At 37.6% G+C, this 23176-nt stretch overlaps 3 protein-coding genes across 7 annotated transcripts in view; 1 reads left to right on the forward strand and 2 right to left on the reverse strand.

Annotated features, from left to right (window-relative positions):
* On the reverse strand, positions 1-22895 carry LOC143215016 (uncharacterized). The gene is made up of 2 exons (XM_076436692.1): positions 5794-22895; positions 1-4613 (listed from the first exon to the last, which is right to left on the reverse strand). Exons 1-2 carry the CDS (start codon positions 5815-5817, stop codon positions 1758-1760), a joined length of 2880 nt encoding a protein of 959 aa, XP_076292807.1. The 5' UTR covers positions 5818-22895; the 3' UTR covers positions 1-1757.
* The window catches only part of LOC143215015 (furin-like protease 1), a 549701-nt gene that overhangs the window by 95962 nt on the left and 430563 nt on the right, over positions 1-23176 (reverse strand). The gene's annotated exons all lie outside the window — the stretch shown is intronic.
* The window catches only part of LOC143215017 (dynein intermediate chain 3, ciliary-like), a 23603-nt gene continuing 17542 nt past the window's right edge, over positions 17116-23176 (forward strand). For both annotated transcript variants that reach the window (XR_013010254.1, XM_076436693.1), the window contains exons 1-5: positions 17116-17258; positions 17368-17468; positions 19040-19200; positions 20103-20280; positions 22136-22564. Coding sequence is in view for 1 of the 2 variants with exons in the window: in XM_076436693.1 (XP_076292808.1) it covers positions 17241-17258; positions 17368-17468; positions 19040-19200; positions 20103-20280; positions 22136-22564 (887 nt within the window). In the remaining variant the exon portion in view is untranslated. The remainder of the gene's footprint in view (positions 17259-17367; positions 17469-19039; positions 19201-20102; positions 20281-22135; positions 22565-23176) is intronic.

Raw genomic sequence — 23176 nt, forward strand, 5'->3', positions numbered from 1 at the left:
ATAATTTAATATTAACGACGGGTGTATTTTCCTTGGAATTACGAGACCGTAGACGGCAAATTCACTCATGTTTTCGTATACGAATTGTTTTGCAGTGCGAGGTCGAAGAGATAACCCGCGTTTTACGTCAGAACCGCCACAAAAATGGGGCTCGGCGAACAATAAAATTCGTCGGTGGCGGTGCTTCGTTCTATCTGCTTGTTGATTTTAATATTACGAAACGGGGAATTAAATTACAACGGCAGTTGGAAGGAGAACAATACAATTAGCCAAGGAATAATCAGAGCACATCGAAAAAGCACAGTTTCTTTGTGGTCTCCGTGAAATATCTTTTATGAAACCATCTCTTTGAATTTTTACGGTTGCTTATTCTATCTCGAGGCAGGTGATACTGTTCCACAATAGTGCGTTTATTCGTAATACAGAATGGGAAATGCTTTTTACATTCAGTAGATGTAGAAACAAGGTAAAAATTTACTATAGGTAAAAGTTCACTTTGGGACTCGTTTCTGATTAGTGCTGCATCGAATTTCGTTAATAATTTAATCAGTCGTTTACAAAGCTTATACGTAGACAGCTCGTAGATCTTCATGCGAAAGAAAAATGTTCCAACCAAATTACAACGAACTGGAGTGAAATACATAGAAATGTGTTCTTACTATTTTAAATAACACCTGCTCATTTTTGTTGTCCACTTATATGTTACAGGATCAGGATCATTTTAACTCGCCAATTAACAAGCAATCAAATATTATTCATTATTAAAAACTGAGAATAAATAAAAGGAAATGCAGATTTCTCGGAACAAATCAATTTTGCTCAAGTAAGTAATGTAAAAACTATTTACGATGTGCAATCGAATAGAAAAACGTTATCTTACAATTTAGTTGACGCTTCGACTGAATACTTATGATTTCTATTTATAACTTTGTTTATGGACATTGGGGATGATATACTATTATCTAGATGCTTTCTTTATCCAACATAAACTTCTCTTCCAATTTTATTTAAACTGACAGTTAAGAGATAGTGTGATTGATGATCACGGATTACATGGAATACAGAACCAGTATCAGTTCTTGCTGTAAGTAGAGACAATGGATAATAGTCAGACGCAGTAGGCAGTTTTAAACCCACAACACGCATGTTCCTCAAATATTCAAGCTCACTTTATACAAAGTAAAACCTTACTCTTAAACAAATATTATTCAATTGAAATATTCTTTCCAATGTACAGAGATGTAATATCTATATGTATTTAATATACAGAGATTTAGTAAAAAGGATGCCGCAAAAATGTTGTATTTCGTTGAAAAGGGTGATTCCTAAGGCCATTCGAAATAACTTTTCCCTTGACGAAAATGTGTTCCGCAGCTTCGTTACAGAGTTATTAACGAGAAACGCGGACCAATCGTTAGCGTTGGTATTGGCCGCGCGGAATGTCCGTGCTTTTCGTTAGTAACGCCTTAACAAAGCCGCGGAGAACGTTTGCGCAAAGGAAATCTCCCCAATCAAGGAAATCCAATATTTTTGGGACATTTTGTATTGGCAACAACTAGTAGTCCTTTGCTTTTAGAAGAAACCGTCGACTCAATGAAACAAATGTGTCCGTCATTCGGAGGTTCGTAAAACGTCCTACAAAAATTGGAATCTACACAAAAATCCGCAGTATGCCAATAATACTCACTCGATTATTGCCTACCCTATTTCGAGCGCTCTCTTTCAACGGAAACCAGTATTTAGGACATCGAAGGAAATTAAACTTTTCGGGACTTGGGGCAAGGTAGGCAGGTCTTTGCCCTCTTCAATTTTCGTCCCTGCGCGGTGCTTTCCTTCATCAGCGTGGGTACATTTTTCTTTGGCTCGGTCGGTGGAGCAGAACAGGGACATGTCATGCATTTATCATGATCCGTCTGTTTGAACTTCGGTGCTTGTATCATGCTACTATCGATGCGACTGCGATCTCGTGTGACTTCAGCCATTTTAGGTAAACAGGGATCCAAGCAGTCCTTCGATTTGTAAATTCTCAAGCGAATTTGGTATTTCTGGCCCCCCCACTCGCCGGACGCTTTGAATGGCGCTACCTTTCGACGCGTGACAGGAATCGCTGGTGGTATTTTGACAGGTTTCGCGGAGATCTTGGGCAGCTGGCAATCAGCGTGCTGCCACATCTCCTTCACGACAGGACACTTGGCCAGTCGGTACTTCAGCGTGGACATATTGGGCTTGGCGTCGTTAACATCGTCCATTTTGAACGAGCCCGCTGGCTTCTGGTAAGAACTGCTGCCGAGCGCTGCGAAGCTTGCCTCACCCCTGACCTCCTCGCCGGTTTTAACTCCACGCGGCAGCTTGAAGCAGTGGCTCTTCTTGTCGTCGAACTGAACGATGCATGGGTTCGACGAAGACGACTCCTGCCACTCCTTGTTGAACACTCTTGATTTCGGTTTTGCCTCCGTCCCCGGACGCTGACATTTCGCTGGGTCTTGAATCAAGCTTTGCACATCAATTTTTCTTGGTGGCGGTCGCTGCTTTACCTTCTGTCTTATCGAACTCTGATAAGGAATAAACACCTCAATGCCATATGCCTGAGTCCGAGAGTCTGGTTGCTTCTTCTGGGTCCAGTGGTTAGACTTCATAGGCAACTGATTAGTCGAATGCGATCTCGAGTCACTGCATCCACATCTTGGAGCTTCGACATTGGTTTTAGAAGTTTCAGAGGATTTGCACTTCCACAAGCGAGAAATAAGTCCTTCGCTGGTCGATGATTTTTTACAATTACTGCCGCACATCCGAGCAATTTTTTCTCGAAGAGATTCACCCTGTTGTTGCTTCTTACATGGCTTTGGCGGTCTGGGTTTCACCATTGGCAACGGTTGGAAGACGTTGCACGTAGTGGGTGAAGGATTCTCATCACATAATACGTTTGTTTGTTGGTTGCCAGTGGTTTCTGGTTGGTTCCAAGCAGATCGTACAGGCTGTTGTCCTGAGGGGCAGTCTTTTTGTTGATCTGAAGATGATGATGAGTTCTTACATTCCGTAGGTGGATGTTGTTGATCTGAATGTCTGCACGATTGCTGGTGATCTGAATTTTGTGGTTGTTGTGGCTCCGGGTGTTGATACTGTTGTTGTTGATGGTCGCATTGCTGCTGATGTGATTGTTGTTGATGACTATGCTGAGTGCACTGTTGCTGTTGTTCTTCTTGATATTTCTGCAGCTTCTGTAGCTGTGGATATTGTTGTTGAGCTTGATTTTGTGGTTGTTGTGTCTCCTGGTGTTGATACTGCAGTTGTTGATGGGCGCATTGCTGCTGGTGTGGTTGTTGTTGATGCTGATGGTCGCACTGTTGCTGTTGTTCTTTTTGATGTTGCTGTAGCTGCTTCTGTAGCTGTGGATATTGCTGTTGATGTTGCTGTACTTGATGATGAGGACACTGCTGTTGTTGTTGATGGGGACACTGTTGTTGTTGATGGGGACATTGGTGTAGCTCCTGCTGTTCCTGTTGACGAGAACACTGCTGTTGTTGCTGCTGTTTATATTGCTGTTGTTGCTCATCGTGACAACCCTGATAATTCACTTGTTCGGACGGTTCATCGTACTGGCATCGCGCTGATCGATACTGTTGATTTGCGGAACGCTCACGTTGTGTGGAACCTTCCATTGGTTTATCGCTTCTGCAGTGCACAGACTGTTGTTGTTGTTGATTTTCAAATTCCTGTTGCTTCGCATATTGCACCGATTCATAATCATGATCTTTGGACTGGCTATGTTGTCTCTGCTGAGGTATTCCTCTCTGATGTTTGGAATAGCTTGTTGAATCTTCATAATCGGGTCCCGTTGGTCGGTGACGTTGTCCGGCACTGTGTTCCGCCTGGTTGCAAGATTTGGATGTTTCATTATGATTATATTGTAGAGATTCGTGTTGCTGAGGGTAGTTGGCTACTTTGTCGGAACAGTCTGATGACTTTTGTTCTCGTGCATAATTTTCATTGCCACTGCAATCTGCAGGTTGACGTTCCTGTGTCTTCGTGTAGCCCTCCCATTGTTCCGAATCCTTGGCTGACCTATTGCCATACTGTCTACATATTACATCTTGGGTATAGTACCTCACTGAATTATTCAAAGACAACAGAGACGTAATCAGTCTCGGTTGAAAATAATCAATATCTAAATCCTGGGAATAATTTTGATGGTCTTTGATCTTTGTTTCCTTACCATTTTTCGTAATTACGTTCGATCGTCCAAAACACGTTGGAAAATCGGATTTCAGAGAGTGTACAGTTTCACTGGAGCTTCTTTTCAGCCTTTTCGAAGAAGGTTTTCTATCAGCATGCCAGTTTACGTAATGTCTGCACGAGTCTGCCTCATGATCGGGTACGTTTTGATCGGCGACGTAGTTTGAGAATCGCCTGGATGGTCTATTTACTATTTTGTCAGGGCAAACAACTGTTGAAGAGTCGCTTAGTATCCTAGTTCCGCGAAGTTTCTGTCGTTCTTGTAAATCGGAATTCTGTTGCAACAACCGAGCTCGAATACTGTTTTCCGAAAGGCTCTTCTTAAATTGCAGGCACGGCTTACTGCTATTTCGCAGCGTCAGGCTCGCTTTTGAGGGCACCTGTCGCGAAAACACTCGTATTATTGACGCGTGAAATAGACGACTTTCAAGAGGGGTGCTATTGAAACGCAATTCACGCGAGTCAAGCCGAATGATAATTAGTGGAGTGTTGAAGCGAGTCGGAAAACTGTGCAAGAGACTGCGCAACATGTATAAACAGCGCTTGCGACAACAATATGCGTCGTTGTTCGTCTAAACTGTCTAAAAGCCTTGAGGAACTCGTCATTAGACGGCGCATATTTGCACAAGCGTGTACGTTTTCAAACAACGTTCAGGAAACAGCAATTCAAGAACAATTCATTTCTCCATGAACCACTTTATAAAGTCTCATTACCGAGTCCTTTATCTCTTCTCTCTACCTCTATTTCGATATTGAAAGACCTTTCTTAATTTAAGAAGGCTCCCATTAACCCTTAAATGGACTATTAGTTGCCTGTGCAAACTAATAATTACTCAATGTATGTTGATTTTATCGTCTGAAGACTCCAATTTCTAACGTTATAAAGCACAATTTAAATTCATTTATCAACTTGGTACAAATCAACCTTAATTAATTGAGTGGTTGAACGTGTAAAGTTTACTTTGACAATTCACTCAACGGTTAAATATTTACAAAAAGTTCTAACATGCTAATTTAGCTACCTCTCTAATGCTGCAAGTAAAATCGAAGTTCACTTATCAACTTAGTAAAAGTTAAACGTTAACTAGATTAACTGAATTGCAGCACATGTAAAATTCACTTTAACATTTCACTTAACGGTTTAATGTTTATAAAAGTTTCTAAAGCGCGCTCTTTTCCAGTCAGGATAAGAGAATAGTCTTTTTTTTATCGGACAAGTATTGCGCAGGTAATTGGTATGTACCGTGATGAAATGACAAGAAGGTCCCTGGCAGGAATGCGGTGACGTGCGGCCGATTGGTTACTTTGGAAGGAGCGCGCCTTCTATTGGCCAAAGCAGTCACATTGTCATCTCACCACGGTAATCAACAATGCACCAGGTCCTTTTGCGAAGGTTGAAGTGCCTTGCAAAGGCGATGTACAATCCTGCACTTGATTTTCTTCCGCCGTCAATTTATTGTCAAACAGATCTGGTTTAATCGCAAAGTTTTGTCGAGGGTCTCTAGAGTATTGCAATCCGGGACGCCGATCGTGTGTCTCGATAAGGGAAGAGAGCTTTACCTTCCGAAGTAAAAGCGCCAACATTTCCTGCGACGATTCATCGATGCTACCAAGGACGAGGACCACACATTTTTTCGACCTCTCCTTTCAGTTCTCTTCGTTTTCAATAATTCTTGCAGCATTCGCGCTCAGTCGTTGTCATTGTACGTTCATTCATTTGAGAAAGGAGCAAATGCGGTGACTGAGGTGTTGTTATTTTTAAGGTTAATTAGTCGAGTTCTCAGGAATTCCGTTTATCTTGTGTTATCTTATATTGTGTATAGATAAAATTTTGAATTACCGCAGCATAATTGTCGTTAATGCGAAAAGAACTTAGTTACTAAAATTAGTTACTAAAATTTTGAATTTCATTAGGTGGAGTCCGAATATGGTTAGTTGAACTTTCTTATCGATTTCAGTTTGAAGGACATCGATTTGGATGGTTTTAGTCACATTTCAGTATGTATACGTCATGAAAGTGATATAGATAAGTGAAAATAACTCGGTATCAATTTTTTAAATGATTATTAAGAACTTCAATATTTGAAGTGAAGAATAATTATTAATTTTCCATACTTTCTTTCAACAATCATATCAGATTAGAATCAAAAACCTTTTCGGGTTGAGTTATAAACTTCAAATATTTGAGAGACTGATTGAAGTAATAGTTCTATTCAATTCAATTCTTGTTTTGCTCAATCTTTTATTCAATACTTGAAATATGTATCGTAAATTAAAAACAGTTGTGATGAAATTAATACCTTCTTTTTACTTAGGTTCACATATACATATGTATTAATTTAAACAAACTGAAATTAAACAGAAATTGCTTTACTCTACTACAAGCGTGATTAGATTACATTTTTGGAATTTCTACGCTCCAGAAATATACATTTTGATGTCTAGATTATAACGTACTATTGGAAATTCAGTTTCCGCAGTTTCTAAAATTCGATTCGGAACTTAAAATTGGAATTGGCCGGATAAAATAGTAACTCGTACCTCTGAACATCACTACATTATTTATATGTATAGAACCTAATATTATGCAACGTAATATAAAATCAAATCATACGAGTCTCATGTAATATGTAATAGAGAATTTTTTCTAAAAAAGCTAATATAAAAAAACTTATAAAAAAAAACTAATATAGTTTGTCATAACTCGTCTATTTCGCAGGAAATAGTTTTTATTATAGGAATGCACCAGTTGCAATTATAGTAATAATTTCACACAATCTGGCAGAAACACTAATATCTTTAAAACAGTGCAATTTCTGCAATCACGTTTAAAATCCGTAAACGATGTTTTAACAATTTCGTACGTAGTATACAAAATTCAAAAATGTAATTTATTTATCCTCTATTATTTTATTCAATATGAATTAAAATTCTTTTAACCCTTTGTGCGGGGTTAAACTTACGAGGATTTTTTAAAATACATACTCAAATATTTTTCTCAGAGAAAAAGGTTCAATCAATGTTTTAAATGTACTGATCTTTTGTTGTGTACATAATTTAATTATACGTTTGCAACGTCATGAATTAGATGAGTTGTTCTGATGTCGTTTTGAAATATGTATAATGATCGGTTGTTATAATTCCGACGTTTCGCTATAGATCATGAAACGATTTAATCATTCGCGACACGGATGTCGGTGTTTGGCCGCGGCATAACAGCTCATACGCGAACAGTTAAAATCTGGGGAAACTTACGGCGCCAGAGGACATTTTGGAATTCAATCCTAGATTGCTTTAGTTCCGTGGAGCGAGTTCATCTTCGATATGTGGCCCCGGCATACGCAGACACTGATCGATCAGATTCATCACGGGTTCGGCTTACACGGCTGTAGAACTCTCTCATTCTCTCCCTCACTCTCTCCTTCTCCTTCTCTCTCTTTCTATCTAGCGACGGTATTCCCCGATAAATTCCGCTTTGCGAGTCGGCGACGACGCGAGCGAACGGCGCACGTAATTGCAAAGCGTTTACACGACGCTCTCGCATAAATTGGAATCTTTGCCCGTAACGAGATCTCCATGTTTATCCTGGTTTATCATACAATGAATTTCTTAGTCGAACTACAGGCAGAGCCGAACAAATTGACGGACAATGCGATTCGATTCCTGATCGACATAAAGTCGGTTTTACGTCGGATCGATCCTGAATGCTGCGCGCCGAGAAATTGCAAATTATTCTCCTTGCTGAACGGATTCTTGAAAAATCACTTATCATGTATACACCCTCACGTTTAAGGAACACGTACAGTCGGTCAAGGATGATGGACTCCATATATTTTTTAAAATGCAGAATCTTTTACAGAGAAACTAAAAAGAAACCAAACCATTTGAGTTTCTTCAAGAACTTAGAAGGTAACTTTTCAAGAATTTACAAGATAACTTTTCAAGAACTTCTTTATACGACGTGTAAAAAAAATTGAAAAAATTGTAATTGAGAGGAATTATGAAGGAAATAGTGATTTATGAGCAAGTTGGTTTAAAAATTTGTCGTCAAGACTTTTCAAGCCCTACCAATAATTGTGCAAAAACTGTTTCGAACAAAATTTTATCAACTTGCAATTCACTACAAACGGTAATATCATGACTAGACTGCAGACCTTTATGCAAAATAAAAATGTTTCGCATTGGTTATGGGAAACAGAAATAACATGCAAATTAATTTCATCCCTTAACGACTTTGTTATATTAAAAGCGATATTTAAAAAAAAAAAACTTATAAGTTTGACACAGATCGAAAAATAGAAATGTTGAACTATATTTTTCCTGTGGAACATCGGTAACAATTAAATACATGTCGAAAGGAAGTCTAAAATACTAAAATACACAATGATGAAATACACTCATAATTGTCAGAATGATTAACTTAAAGATTCTATCGAATTTCAAATAATATATAAAGTTGTATCATGTTTATATTTCTGTTGAATAATTGTAAGCTTGTTTTATAGATCCCCATAGAATAATTTTGTCCTAATTGTAACATCAAAATAGACATTTTTAGGTCTCGAACTTCCGAGGAATAATAATTTTCAATACCGACTTGTTAAAGTTATCTTACAAAATTGATTTCGCATAACAGTTTGCAATCTACAAATTGAATGAATTCATTTGGTACCTGCAGAAACAGAAATGTGTGTTCCTCTAAACAAATTTCATCTCATTCATCCTGTATTAAACAATTAAAAATTCTGCAGCGATGCAGGGAACATAAAAGATCGACGATTAAGATTCCCCACTTTTGATTTGATTTGCTTTATTATAAGTTGGGCACGGGCCCGAGTAACGACGCAGCATTCGCACATTGATCGATTACGACGTCGATGGCACCGTACCAAAACCGATTCATTAGGGACAGTCTTGTGTTGGCTTATGTGATCTGGAAAGTCATGTGCGGGCGGTGATTGCTGAATTTGCAATTAACTGCATGAAGCTGTGCCCGTCGCCTCTTCAAACTAAATCGAAACTTCGAAAGGATGTCTGAAACTTCGCATCTTGCATTTGTGTGGGGGAAACTGCAAACTGTTTTCCGGGGATATGAATCGCGAGACACGATGATCGACGATGTGTCGTTATCGATGCGCACGATTTATGACATTGAGGACTCTACTGGAAGGGATCTCGTATTCTACAAAACGGATCTGAACGCATCACAGTCCGTTGTCATGGGACAAAAATCAAAAAGTGATCTTCCGTGTTATTATACAATGTCGTCATTGAAGATTCGATTTTCATCATTATAATTATTCGCAGCGAAGAATGTTTATACGGTAAATCCTCTATAAACGCAAAAAGGCCGAACACGATAAACGCAAGAAAAATATCCCCTCCACTGTAATAATCTGATCTCGGCTCGGGTATATCGGTGTGAAAGCCCCGTGCGTCCTCACAATGTAATACCAATATCAAATCTTTTTTATTATTACTTATTTTTTATGAAATTTTCACCAATGTACTTGTGGCATTTTTCTGATTAAAATAAGACCAGACACGATATAATTTGAACTGTATTTAGTGGTTTAATTGACGATGAACGTTCCGGACGCAAAGAAGGACAGCGTATGGGAAAGAAAGAGACGCGGAGAGTCGCAGTCACTTCGGCCGCGTTCGGCTCGGCCTTTGAAGCTCAAAAACATAGTGTCCGTCTAGGAAAAATGCAAGCAAACCTCCCCGAGGCTTCTGCGTTTATAGTGAATCTACTGTATAAAGTTGAATGATTTCGAGAGATGCATACTTTGTGGTGTTGTGACTTTTTTTGTAGGTGAACGCGTAGAAGAGATATGAAGGTCATCAGTATTTTTTTAAATAGGGTCGTATGTTTTTTCCTGCACGAATCGATGAAGCTTCATATTCTCTACAAAAAATTATTGCCTATTAATATCGAAAAACCATTATTCAAGGAGATATTTTATTTTTAGTGTTCTTACGAAATCACTACTCTCAAGTAGTTTTTTTCAGTACATTTGAAGTTCAACCAACTATAATTATTCGTTTAACGTTGAAAACTCTGCATTTACGTGTGAGCAGTTCATTTCGGTTTAACCAATTGTTTTAGCTTTTTCATGCTCCCTTATTTTGTAATTTTTTGCGCGATTCCAACAAATTTTTTTATTACAACCACTTTGTCCGTAATGCTTTGCTAGATATGAAAGAAACACAGGAAAAATATTAATATCAGAGAAATGGTACCTCTTTGTGATTCACCTTTCAACTGTCTTTTTATGCGAATTTAAAACATGTTTCTCGCATAAAGTGCATACTGCGATTACCGTAAAAAGATACGGCCTGTACGTCGTTTTATTACTTTTGAACAATGCGGACAACTGTATACTTGAGTAGACAGACATTTTATTCCTTTATCGTTCGGCAAAGAAACTGTCCCTTGAGAAAAGGGGAACGTGATTAATCCTGGTATGATTATACATTAAATATAAAGTTTACGTGTTTGCCGCCGGTATATTTTATATATTGTATGCAGAAATCTTAGTCTTTCTTTCAATATTCTTTTAGTCATACACGATATAGGAGATATGTTAGCAATCGATAATTAAGTTGGCTACTCAGAATTCAGATACGTTGATAATAAATAAACAATTGCACAAAAAAGCGAAGGATTATCGGGATCTTTACGCAAAATAAAAATGTTGTGCATCAATTGCAAGATGCAGGGGGTAATTAGAAATGTTCACCTGACATTAATAATTTGGATATTTTGAAAACAATACAAGGTGTTCTTCGTAACGGTCTTAAAAAATGTTTCCAATAAAAGTTATTCAGCAGTGGGATGAGAATAGAGTGCAATAATAATAATTCCGAAAAAATTTTGTATTCAATAAAAAGTTGAAGACTATATTAAATATAGCACTATGTATTTTTAATTTCATATTATTATAGCTGATAAAAAACTTCTACGTTCTTGTCATTACTGCATAAACTCCGAACTCTTATAATGATCATTATAATTATTGGGTTGTTTAATGAATTCCCGTGTTTTTTGTATTTTATTTTTTTCCAGCAATTCTGCGACTTGTTAGATAAAGTGCATATATGCATTTGCAAGTCTTTTTATTGCTCTACAAACCTGTCTGCTTCAATTTTTCGAATTAATTAATTTTAATCAATTTTCAGGCTTTTTCAATGGAAGTTCCAGGAGGCAGAAAAATTGATTTTCGACATCTCCTCGACATCTCACTCAAGTTGTGAGGCACCTAAGCTCCAAGTTTTTGAGTAAAGCCCATGGAGTGAAGATGGTCAGCGATGGTAAGTGATAGACAATATAAATCATTGTACATGAACGGTTGAAGAAGACCACAACTTTTGCATACGTTGAATAGCATTAACAAAGCAAATAGGCAGTGCTGGGAAACTTGGAGGGTCCTGTACAACAATCAACCATACTTAATTGTGATGCGATATCTTTGTTCGACGGTGTAGTACAGGATTCGTCGTCGATAAGCGTATTTCACGTGCAGCGATCGATGTTGATTTCGCTGGAGCTAATTGATTAGGAACAGCTTTCTCGCTTATGCGATTTGTGGCCCTGTACACTGACACTGATTAGTTGCTTCCTCGTTCTACTTCCGTGATTGCAAGAACTATCGACGTTACAGTAACTTGCTTAATTCATCTGCGGCAAATAGTTGCTAACTTCCCAAAAACGATCTGCTACAATTGTTACATCAAAGCTTATTCTTATTCGTATTCTTAGTCTCCAACCAATGAATGAGAGATTAAGAAAAGACAGTCTTCGATAGTTAGAAGAAAAATTAAAGATTACTCGAACAAATAAGTTTCGTTAAATTTAACTATAGACACACACACACATACATATATGTAATGTTAACTGTAATTTTTAACTGTATTACTCTATGTATCCTTATATACATATGCAGTACATACATACATATATTTTGACATCTATGACATCTATGATTGACATATATATTTTCAACATCTGGAAATGGAAGGTTCCTGAGATCATTTGAAGCAACATTTTTTTGTGCAAAAACAGCATCCGCGACTTTGTTAACGAGTTATTAACGAATAACACGGACCAATCATAGCGCGACCTAGACGCGTGTTGGCACAGTCGGCCTTTTCTTTTAATTTTTTTTTAGAACGCGTAGTGGAGTAGGGAGCGCTGGCGCGCGGAGTGGGGATCGCTGAACGCGATGGAAGTACTACCGAGTGTCGCGCGATGAGGTGTGACGGTTAATATTAAAATTCTTTCCTCCTGAACGCACAGTTTTTTTTCTAATTTGTTTTTTAATATTGCATTGTTATCCAGTTCTAAGCTATGTTTAAAGTTTAAAGTCTCTAGCTCATCAGGAAGTGGTTTAAAATTCGATTACAAGATTTGACGCATACAACGACAACTCGGCAAGCTGATATAAGCGTGGTAAAATAGCCTCCATTGATTGCAAGAAATAGAAACTAAATTGAATGTTATTTCGTCGTTAAACGATTCTAATAGAAGAGAAATCATATATTGACATCTTCAATTTAGAAAATTGTTCAACAATTTTGAATGTAATCTTCCCAATTTTGCTATAAATGCATAAAGATCCGCACTCTAGTAATTATTATTATTATGAACATACTAAAGGGTCTGCAAAGAAAATAATTTTCTCGAATAATCGGCTACCAAGTTTTCTCGAAATACCCATTCCACTTTGACCCGATCAAACTAAGTTTAGACGAATTCTCGCCGGTGAGATCCGCGACGGCGATTTCCCGGTGAACGCTTAAAAAGTTTCGAGACTCGGAGTGGACGCGGACCGCGTTCCACATTTCCTCGAATTCGGATAAACGGTGGATGACGTTCGCAGGAAATTCCAGGCCGGATCATTGTCAAGCGGATTCTGGCTCGACTAGGCTCGTCGCGGCGCGGCACGGCGGTTCATGCGTTGCCATATTCACGGGCCCATCGATCATGATGTCGAGAGGAGGCTGCATCGAATATGATTTACCGGGAAGAGCCTCAGCTCTTCGCGCGGCTTATGCGATTTACGATTCCGTGCGAAAGCATTGATTGGCGGATTTCGGATTACCGTAAACGGGGCCGCGCTCGGAAATTGTGGAAGGTCACGAAGGGATAATAGTAACTGTGTCTGGGAGAGACGATGGGGGAATGGGGGACAGCCGTGCTGCGACATGCCGATGGTAATTCCATAAAGTGGATCCCGAGCGAATCGCGGGCGAGAATTGAATCGTCGCCGAGCGCAATAGAAATTAGCGACCGAAGAAATCGGTAATGCCTTCAAAAGGAGGCTAAAAGCTCCGAGAGGATTCCTCGTGGCTTTAAGAGAGCCAATATCGAGACGTACTTACAGATGGTTCCGCGTTTCTGAATTTTGCTACAGTGGAGGGTGAAAAAGAAAACGAGTGGCTCTTACGGCGGTGCACCAACCTGATGGTTCCAACAAGCGAATTTCTTCTTTTTTCCCGATGCTTCAAGTGTACAGAACATTGTGCCCAAACGATTGTTCAAAGTTTTGACGTGTGGTAAAGATTACATCGTGGTAGACGATTTTGTTTCTTGGGCTCGGTTTCTTGATTTCTTTTCTTCATTTCAGAAAATATTCTGCCCAAAAGTATTCCACAATCATACGAATTTTTAGATATCCAATTTTTTATAAACCTTAAACGATGTTTCATCTTAAAGGTTTCCAGCCAGAGATTTTCTTGCTGCTGATACTTGAGTATTGAAAGACGACATTATCTCTTAAGTGGTATATTGTTTAGTCAGATTATATATATAAAGTATTCGTACGTTCGTTCACAATAAACAGACAAAAACTTTAAAGAGAAATACTGTTCAGAATAATGACCTTTTGACAACATATTTAAAAGTCATTGGAATCGAGGAGGGGAACCCATTTCTGCGAGTTTACCGTAAAAAGTATTAACGTGTTCATTCAACCGTATCGAAGTAATTCAACTGGAAAGAACTTTTCGATTTTAGTTATGCAATACTGGTGTGCTCCTTAATAAAACATGCAACTTTCGCCTGTACGAAGATCGGTTAAGCGCTGAGACAAAGAAAGTTAAAAAGAGTTTCGGTTAAACCGTGGCCAGTAATGGTAAGATAATAAAATTTAAATAAAATTAGTTCCCGCTAACCGGCTCGGCGAGGGCTGATTGCGTTAGAAGTTGACAAGTAGTTTTTGATGGAAAACTAACATCGCGATTCAGCGAAGGGGGCTGAAAAATTTAACGAGATCGAATCGATCGTGTAATTTCAATTTAAGTTTAAATTACTCGGTGTTGCATTATCTTCTTTCAACGGAGTAAATATTCTGGCAGATAATTGATGCATGCGGATGATGATTTCCGTGTTTAAGGAGGGCTCCATTTCAATTTGAAACTTTAATCGATTTTTAATGAGCTTAACATTCGAATATGTCTGTACGGTGCCATGATAATCTTCGCTTGAAACGTAAGAGAGCACGGAATAATTCGCACTTATGTAGATTGTTGTTATTGTTTTGTAAACATGTATATAAATCATACTCTGAGAGTAATTTTACACGCACTGCTGATTAATACGCTCAATTCGACGACTAAGAACATCATTTCAAATACGTAAAATTATTTTATCCTTGTGTCCGAACACTTTCGTGGGTTACTGCATAAAGTTTATCACAGTGTCAGTGATTATTGTAAGACAACATTAGAAAATTTCTGATGAAAACATTTTTATAATATCAATAATTGCGAAAGAAGACATTAGTAGTTTCGAGAAATAAGAAAGTAAATAAATTGTCTTACAATAATCTTATTTATTGAAGCATATGTTACAATAAAAATTTAGGAAGTCTGAATAGATGTGGTCTTGTCATTATTACAAAGCAATTAGTATATGCATTTAATTTATTACTAGGTAGTGTGTTAATAAATATTATATGGCTCAGGATATGTTGTTGAAATAAATATTATTAATAAACTGCGGATGTTTATGCATTTTCCAATTTTTCTAGACTTTTAAGAAAGTGAAATGGAATAAAATCTTATTTTTAATTGGGACAGCCTTTCTAGATCCGAGACAAATAAAATTTGTGCAAAATTCTATCAAATTTCATATCCCAGCCTTTTTTACACATTTTCATAAGCCATAAATGCGTAAAGATCCGCAATCTAATTATTAAACTTAGAATCTGCTGATTGATCGGTTAGGGAATTATTTGCAATCGCCGACATTTACTCGAATCGCTGTCACAATTGTCTATTTTTGGTTTTATCGACGGAGATCGACCGATTGTGGAGTCTTTGCGACAGGTGTTGATTGTAAACACGCCTTGTGCCAACTTTCTGGTGTTTCGATCAAGCGTCATCGGTCAGTCCGGTTCAGACAGTCGACGAAGCGATGCGTTTCGTGTTCCGCGTGCGGCGCGCGGACTTTTTGATATTTTATTTTTGGCCGACGTATTTTTTACTTTTTGATTTATGTACAATCGGGGGTGAAAATGGCGCAACAGATCTCGACGATGATGCTCAAGTATGCGTACTTGAAGCCGAGGAGATACTTCGGGAAGCAATGCATCTTCGAGAGCACACGGGTCGGGGTCGAGAACATCTTGCCAAATCCAGTTGACAGTGCGAATTACATTCAACGCAAAAGGACTGACCGTTCAATGCAATTATCCACGACATTTTCTACCCATACGGTGAGTTTCCAAAAACTGTGTGACGGATAACCTTAAATTTTCTCGGTGAACTTTAGGAGGCAGTCTCGTGTGGACGAGTAAAAAAATCTAACTGTTTTATGTAATTTATTAAAAGTATTGTCCCGCCCTCAGCACCGGGACAGTGATGTGCACTTGATCCGGGCGCCGCAGTCATTGTCACCTACTTCCACAATTGATAAACAATAAATAAATGTAATTGTAGTAGCTGAGACGTCCAATTTTTACCTTTTCTGTCATACTATGCCAGTGTTGCGATATGGTGCAAGATTTCTCGCGCATGCGCGGGCAGTTATATTGGCAAGAATGTACCGAAACAATCTGTTCCGGTAAAAAAGACTCCAGGACGTAGCGTACGAGTTGCAAAATATACAGAAATACACATGTTATACATTCATTTCTCACAATCAAATCATACCAATTTTTTTTAATTCTGCGGAGTGCCCATGGTACCCCACTTTATCGAGAATCTTACTTCATTGAGGCTGAAATCGCCGCGCATGCGCGAGAAATCTTGCACTATGTCACATCACTGTACTATGCGTAAGTATGCATTGTATTTTTGTCGAGATCGGACTTGCCCTAATAATAATTTGTATTTATCTTTTTGTATGATAATTCCAACTGTATTTAGTGGTTTAATCGACGATGAAAGTTTCAGGCGCAAGGAAGGACAGCGTATGGGAAAAGAAGAGTCGCGGAGATTCGCAGTCGCCGGCACAGTTCAAAGGCCCGCGTGTTCGCTGTCCTTCCTTGCGCCCGAAACTTTCATCGTCGATTAAACCACTAAATACGGTTGAAATTATATCGTGTTCGGTCTTGTTTTAATCACAAAAATTCCAGAAATAAGTTGGTGAAAGGCCCATAAAAACATAATGAAAACTAAAGAAGTTTTTGTACGTTAGATTAGTAGTGATCCACGCCGATACGCTTCGGCCACGCGATCCGTATTTCATGCTGTCTTTCTCTACGTTCGGCTTTCTTTTGAACTCTCTGCGCAGTCGGGGCGTTAAACGCAGTCATAAAAAGATAATGCCGGTATGCGATCACTGTCCGTGCAGAACACAGGCTGTTGGACAGTAAACGCGACTTTACTGTACAAGATGAATATTATGTATTTTGCAGGCACAAACCGGCAGAATAGACACAAAGGATTCGGGAGTCCTGCACGTGGAAGGAGGCTGGCCGAGAGAAGTTAATCGAAATGACGGTGAAGCCGTGCATAGATATCGTCGACGAGTGGAGAAGGACCACGGTTATGCATCTAGTATGATGAACCTCATACCGGTGAGATTCTCTGTCACAACTCCACGTAAAATATAGTGATAAGGGAAATACTGTAAAAGCACCGGCAATAAATACTTCAACAGATTTTCACACACTATCCTATATATAGCTGATGGAGTACCACGTGCGTCAAAACAACGCGGTGAATGTCCATAAAAATTTTTTCGACGACATGATTCCGACGCCGCTCGTAAAGCAGTACGATATAAGGTGCATTTCTCATCTTTCACTTTCTCGTTAGTATAACTTCGTTTCACGAACGCTCGTTCATTTTCACGACCGACGTCACGAGTGGAAGTCGCGTGCGCTGTTATTAATATATAATCACTCATTTGCGAGACAAAACGAGACAGCTCCGTAGCTGATGTTTTTTCGAGCTGTTTCGCAACAAGTTCCCGGGAACTCGTAGCACTGAATCACACTGTCATAGCAGTTACTTTTTGTTGCATTTTCTTCATTTATAATTAGACTGCGGATTTTATGCAATTGTGACAATAAATAGTGGAGAAATTGGAAGAATTCGAGTATATTGAAATTATCTTCAAACTGTATCTTGTATTTCATGCACAACATTTTTTATTTTGTATAAAGATCCACAGTCTAGTTACAACGTGTGTACATAAAATTTGAATCTAGCCATATTCATCCGAAGTAGACTGCGGATTTTATGCATTTATGACAAGAATGAACACGTACAATTTAAAACAGTGGACATGTTAAAAATATTTAAGGACACCAAGGTATCAGTTTCAGCTTAATAGGAAAATTAAAAGAAGAATACAACTCTTATTTGACTCCTGTGTCCTGCAATCAATGCGAACATTTTTAATTTTGCATAAACATCCGCAGTCTAATCAGAAGTATTTCCACATTTAACCAGCTAACTTCTTCACAATATTTCATTTGTGTAATAATATTGTAATTGTATAACTTTGAGCTAGCTATGTGCCAGTGACCAATTTCATTTATCAACATTTATCATTTATCTACAATTATTTATTTCTTATTCTCCTTCTGTCTCTGTTGAATATTGGAGCATATCCTCACAGTCATTTTCTATTGTTCTTATTGTAAATTCGTTGATACTAGCAACTTTTTGAACCTCTTGCTAAGGATATTATATGTACAGCAGGGCTGGGCACATGTTATTTGAAATATTATAATAAATAATACTGTATTATTTTTTTTCTTACAAGTAACATGAAAAACTAGCTAACATTCAGCGTTTGAAATACATACATTATTGCCGAATAATATTTTAGTTGATTAATTTTTCATTTCATTGTAAATGTAAGAGAAAATCTTTAAGTAGAATTCTGCACAGTATAAATTGTTCTATCAAGAGGAAAAACAAGATGAAATGAAATTGTCATTGAAACAATGAAATAATTAAAAAAGCTTGACTATTCAAATAAAGTAACAAATGATTATTTCGAATGTAGCCAAGTAGGATAACACGTGAACATGACAATTGAAATAATTGATTTCGATAATGTTCAAGCCTGCTCTACAGACTACAAAGATAAAGCAAGCGGTTCGCTGATAAAACGTAAAGTGGCCCGGACATTCTGAATGACTCGAACACGAGGCGGAGAGTGCAATTTCATCGCGCTTGATTCTCATATTATTTTGATTTGCAGAGTCACCCCCTAAAATATATAACGCCACAGTGTCGAGCACCCTATCTATGTACTCCGAGCACTTGAAACATCAAAGAATTCCGGATATTCGATTCGATTTTATTGGATCTCCCTCTCCTCTGTTTCTTTCTGTCCGCACAGGATTTGGAACTCGTACGACGACCCGCAGAAGATCGTGAGACCAATCAGGAGTCTCTCGTGGTCACCGAACGGCTCGAATCGATTGGGCGCCGCGTACTCCTTCACGGAATTCGAAGATCAACCAGTCGATCTGAATACGTACTCCTACGTATGGGACGTCGGTACTCGAGTGCCTCCTTACCAAGTTATTCAACTACGAACCGCGTTTAATCGACGTCACTTGCCGCTTCTCTCTTCTCGATTCTCGCTTGTCGCATCGCGTCCGCACAGAGAACGCTGTGTCGCCCCCCATCGATCCGATACCGCAAATGCGTGGTGGCGGTGCTGGGCTAACCGAAAAATTTCTGGTCAAATACCTACCTTTGAATTCTTTTTTTTCCTGTCGGGATCTGCCTTCAATCTCGAAAGCTTCACGCTCCGCGAAATCCGGTAGTTACGCGTCGCGATGCCGATCATTCCTTGCATTAGATAAAACGTGTGCAAAAACTCGAGCGTACACAACGGGAACTTTGATTATAATTCAATGCGCGGTTGGAGTGATAGTAGATCGTTGCATGCGAAATGTACGAGTTTTAACAGTAATGTTAACATGTTCCGTGCCGAGCCGTTTTTCCTTGACAATTGAAGGAGTATACTCCTTTCTTCCAGGATTGCAAGGGTGCGGGATGCGCGTTCTCATTTTTCGATAATACAAAATTGGGTTTTTAATAGTCAAAAACGCTAGATAGGAGTAGTATTAGTTTCACCTTGATAAGATAATCGAAAGAAGAATTAAATTGTTATTTGGCTCCTGTGTCTTGCAATCAATGCAAACATTTTTTATTTTGCATAAAGATCCGCAGTCTATTAATCACTTTTTCGATCATTTTATATTTCACAGACCACGAGCAAATTTTAGCACGCTCTCTACCTGTCAATACTGAAATTAATTTTTAAATATGGAGAAATAATCTCGTCTCCCGACAACGTGTTAATAATTAGGTTGGAAAAGTGTGAATATATTCGAGAATCAAGGAACATCTGTTTGCATCTCCTCAAAGTCAACGACTTCCCTCTTGTGCAGGTAATGCTAGCAAACCGATGATCGCGTTGGAGACATCTTCACCGATGCTCTCGCTTCAATTCAATCCGCGAGATATATCGATGTTGATCAGTGGTCATATGTCCGGACAAGTATGCTGCTGGGACATCCGAGTCGGTGGGAAACCAGTGCATACGTCTCATCTTTACCAAAGTCACGGGTATCTCTTCCACCTTACATAAATCTCACCTTTTAAGAATTGATGTTCCGCAGGGACACCTAAAAGTCAACGTAACTTCTTCTAATGTCCCTTTCCATCCTAACGGAGTTGAGTTTTATTTAGACGAAACTATTTTTACTGCGACTGTCGAGTAACAAATTAAATCGGTGTATCGTAATTTACTAATTTTACTGATAATTTAATATCTCAATTTCCTGAATATCTTTAACCATATTTTGGTTACTTTATTGCTATTATTATTTCAAACAATGTATCACTTTTTTGGAGTATAATAATTTCTCTCATTTAAACAGAATTATTTTACAATCAATATTCAAACAATAAATTGAATGATTGTAAATAATATTTACAAATACTTTACTATTCATTTCTATAAAATCTCCAATCATTTTTAGCTAGTTTATAAAAAAAACACATTACTACTTTTACTTTAAACAATGTACTATTGTTTTGGAACATAATAATTTCTCTCATTTAAACAGAATTATTTTACAATCAATATTCAAGCAATAAATTTAATCATTGTAAGTAATTTACAAATAATTTAATATTAATTTCATTAAAATCTGCAATCATTGTTAGCTAGTTTATAAAACACGTTACAATCTTCACTTTAAACAGTGTACTACTGTTTTAGAGAACAATAATTTCTCGTAACAGCGATTACTTTAATAATCAGTGCCAAAAATTTCTGATTTGAAATTCTGTTTAATATGTTTCCAGAAATGTTTTAAAAGTCTGAGCTGCAAGTAACAAATCGATATTCATATTTTTACCTTTATTTTAGCCATTTAGAAGGAGGGAAAATATTTTTAGTTAATATTTTTCGCAAAAATGTAAATCGCGGTACAACAGTTTCATTGGTCACAAGAGTAATTCGTGCTTGTTATCTTGGCAGCAATGTGACTGATACTGGATACGACAAACTCTGTAGAAACTTTATAACACTGTGGGGCGCATTTGAAATTCCTCGCTCGAGCTACATATTTTATCGGACAACGAGTTTGAATTTCAGACTTCATTAAATGAAATTTATGCGTTTGTTTGACCAGCGGAGACCGGCAGATAATGTCGCGTCGCGTCAAGCGTGAAAATCACAATCTATCACAATAGGGCCATTGTTATTATACTGCGCCAAGTATTGTAAAGATTATTCACACAAAATTTAAACGGGACCTACGTTATTTGAAACAATAAACTCGAATTTATTAAAATTAATTTACTAGATATTACAGTTTTGTCATATTAACTTTACCGATGTTACCGAAACAGCTGGGAGATGTACTTCTTAAAAATTTGTATATCCTGCTATATACATATATATGTATATATTATTATTATATCATTTTTAAATACTCATTTAAAACATTTTTCATGTTTACTTACAATATTAATAACAATCTATTTGTATCATTCCCTCGTGCACCGATTTAATATTACTGTGTTATATTTATACAAAATTTCGCGAATACGTCATTTTCAGGAATTCATTGTAGAAAAACTGAATGATATAAAGCCAAAATTCTTTTACAATGTATACGTGTATGGTTCACTATCGTAGACTTTTTACTTTTTATTTTAAACAATTTTACGTGGAGGAGTTGTACGTTTCGTAAATGGAGAAGTTATTTTCATCGATAAGTCGATCAGCAACAAAATACAATATACAACAAAAATCGTCTATAATATTAAATCATGCCAAAGTATATTTCAAAAAGTTTCATAGCTGTACATTATTTCCTTTCGTAATAAATTGCCGAAAATGACCTATCTGTTACAGGCAGAAGAGTATTCTTAATTAAAAATGATTGTTTTTTCCGTGATTCATTTAAAGAGATCCAGCAACCAAGTGCCTTTGGATTTCATCTAAGGCTAACACCGAGTTCTTCTCTTCCTCCTCCAACGGCACGATCATGTGGTGGGACACCAGGTTCATGCATACGCCGGTTAGCGTTATGGTCATGGATTTAGAAGATCCAAGACGATCCGACAAATTCAAATCAGTTGGCATCACGGCGCTTAATTATGAGCCGACAATGAGCAACAAATTTTTAGTTGGCTTGGTGAACGGTCTGGTCTTTAACATCAATAGAAAGAACATTTCGCCTGATGAGAAGTTCACGATGCAGTTCGAATGCTTCGCCGGTCCAGTGCATGCTGTAGACAGGAACCCATTCGCGCCGAAGACTTTCTTAACGATAGGCAATTGGTCAACTAAAATTTGGTCGGACGATGTGAAAGAAGGCTTCCTGGTCAATACTACGTGCGATTTCTATCTACTTTTTATTTCTCATTAACTTTATTATCATTTTGCAGTGAAATGGTCAAATTAATTTCATGAACTTTGCTGAGAGCATTTCTTTTCTGGCTCAGACAGAGCCTGCGTTGTTAATTTCATCTCCGAAGTAAAGTTTTTCTTTGTAATTGTTAGACAGCTGTATGCAAATTTTCATTTTCATAAATTATTTTATACAATAAATTTTTTAATGTTTTCGGCGCAACGGATCGATCGTTTATTACGAATTATAAAGCAACTTTGCTAATCGTCAAACAAATTTAATTTACAGACGCGATTCAAATGAATCTTGAAAAAGATCCGAACTTGGATCGAAACGTTGATTTTGTTTGACAATTCGCAAAGTTGCTTTATAATTCGTAATAGACGATCGAACCGTTGCGCCAAAAACATTTAAAAATTTATCATCAGCAAATACGATCGATAGAAGAAACATATATTATTACAAATCGGAAAAATTTGATCGGACAAATAAAATATATGTGCTATTAGTAGACTGTGGATTTTAAAAATTTATGAAAGCTGTTATATTATTCTGGTCTTATTAAAATTTCTAACAGCAAAATAGAAGCTATTAAT

This window comes from Lasioglossum baleicum, chromosome 13 (genome assembly GCF_051020765.1).
Source record: "Lasioglossum baleicum chromosome 13, iyLasBale1, whole genome shotgun sequence".
Taxonomy (NCBI): Eukaryota; Metazoa; Arthropoda; class Insecta; order Hymenoptera; family Halictidae; genus Lasioglossum; species Lasioglossum baleicum.

Excerpts from the sequence above, each read along its gene's own strand:
- LOC143215016 (XM_076436692.1), bottom strand. The coding sequence starts at position 5,817 with ATGTTGGCGCTTTTACTTCGGAAG. Across the intron at positions 4,614-5,793 it reads TGGCGCTTTTACTTCGGAAG|GTGCCCTCAAAAGCGAGCCT; the intron begins GTAAAGCTCTCT and ends TTTTCGCGACAG.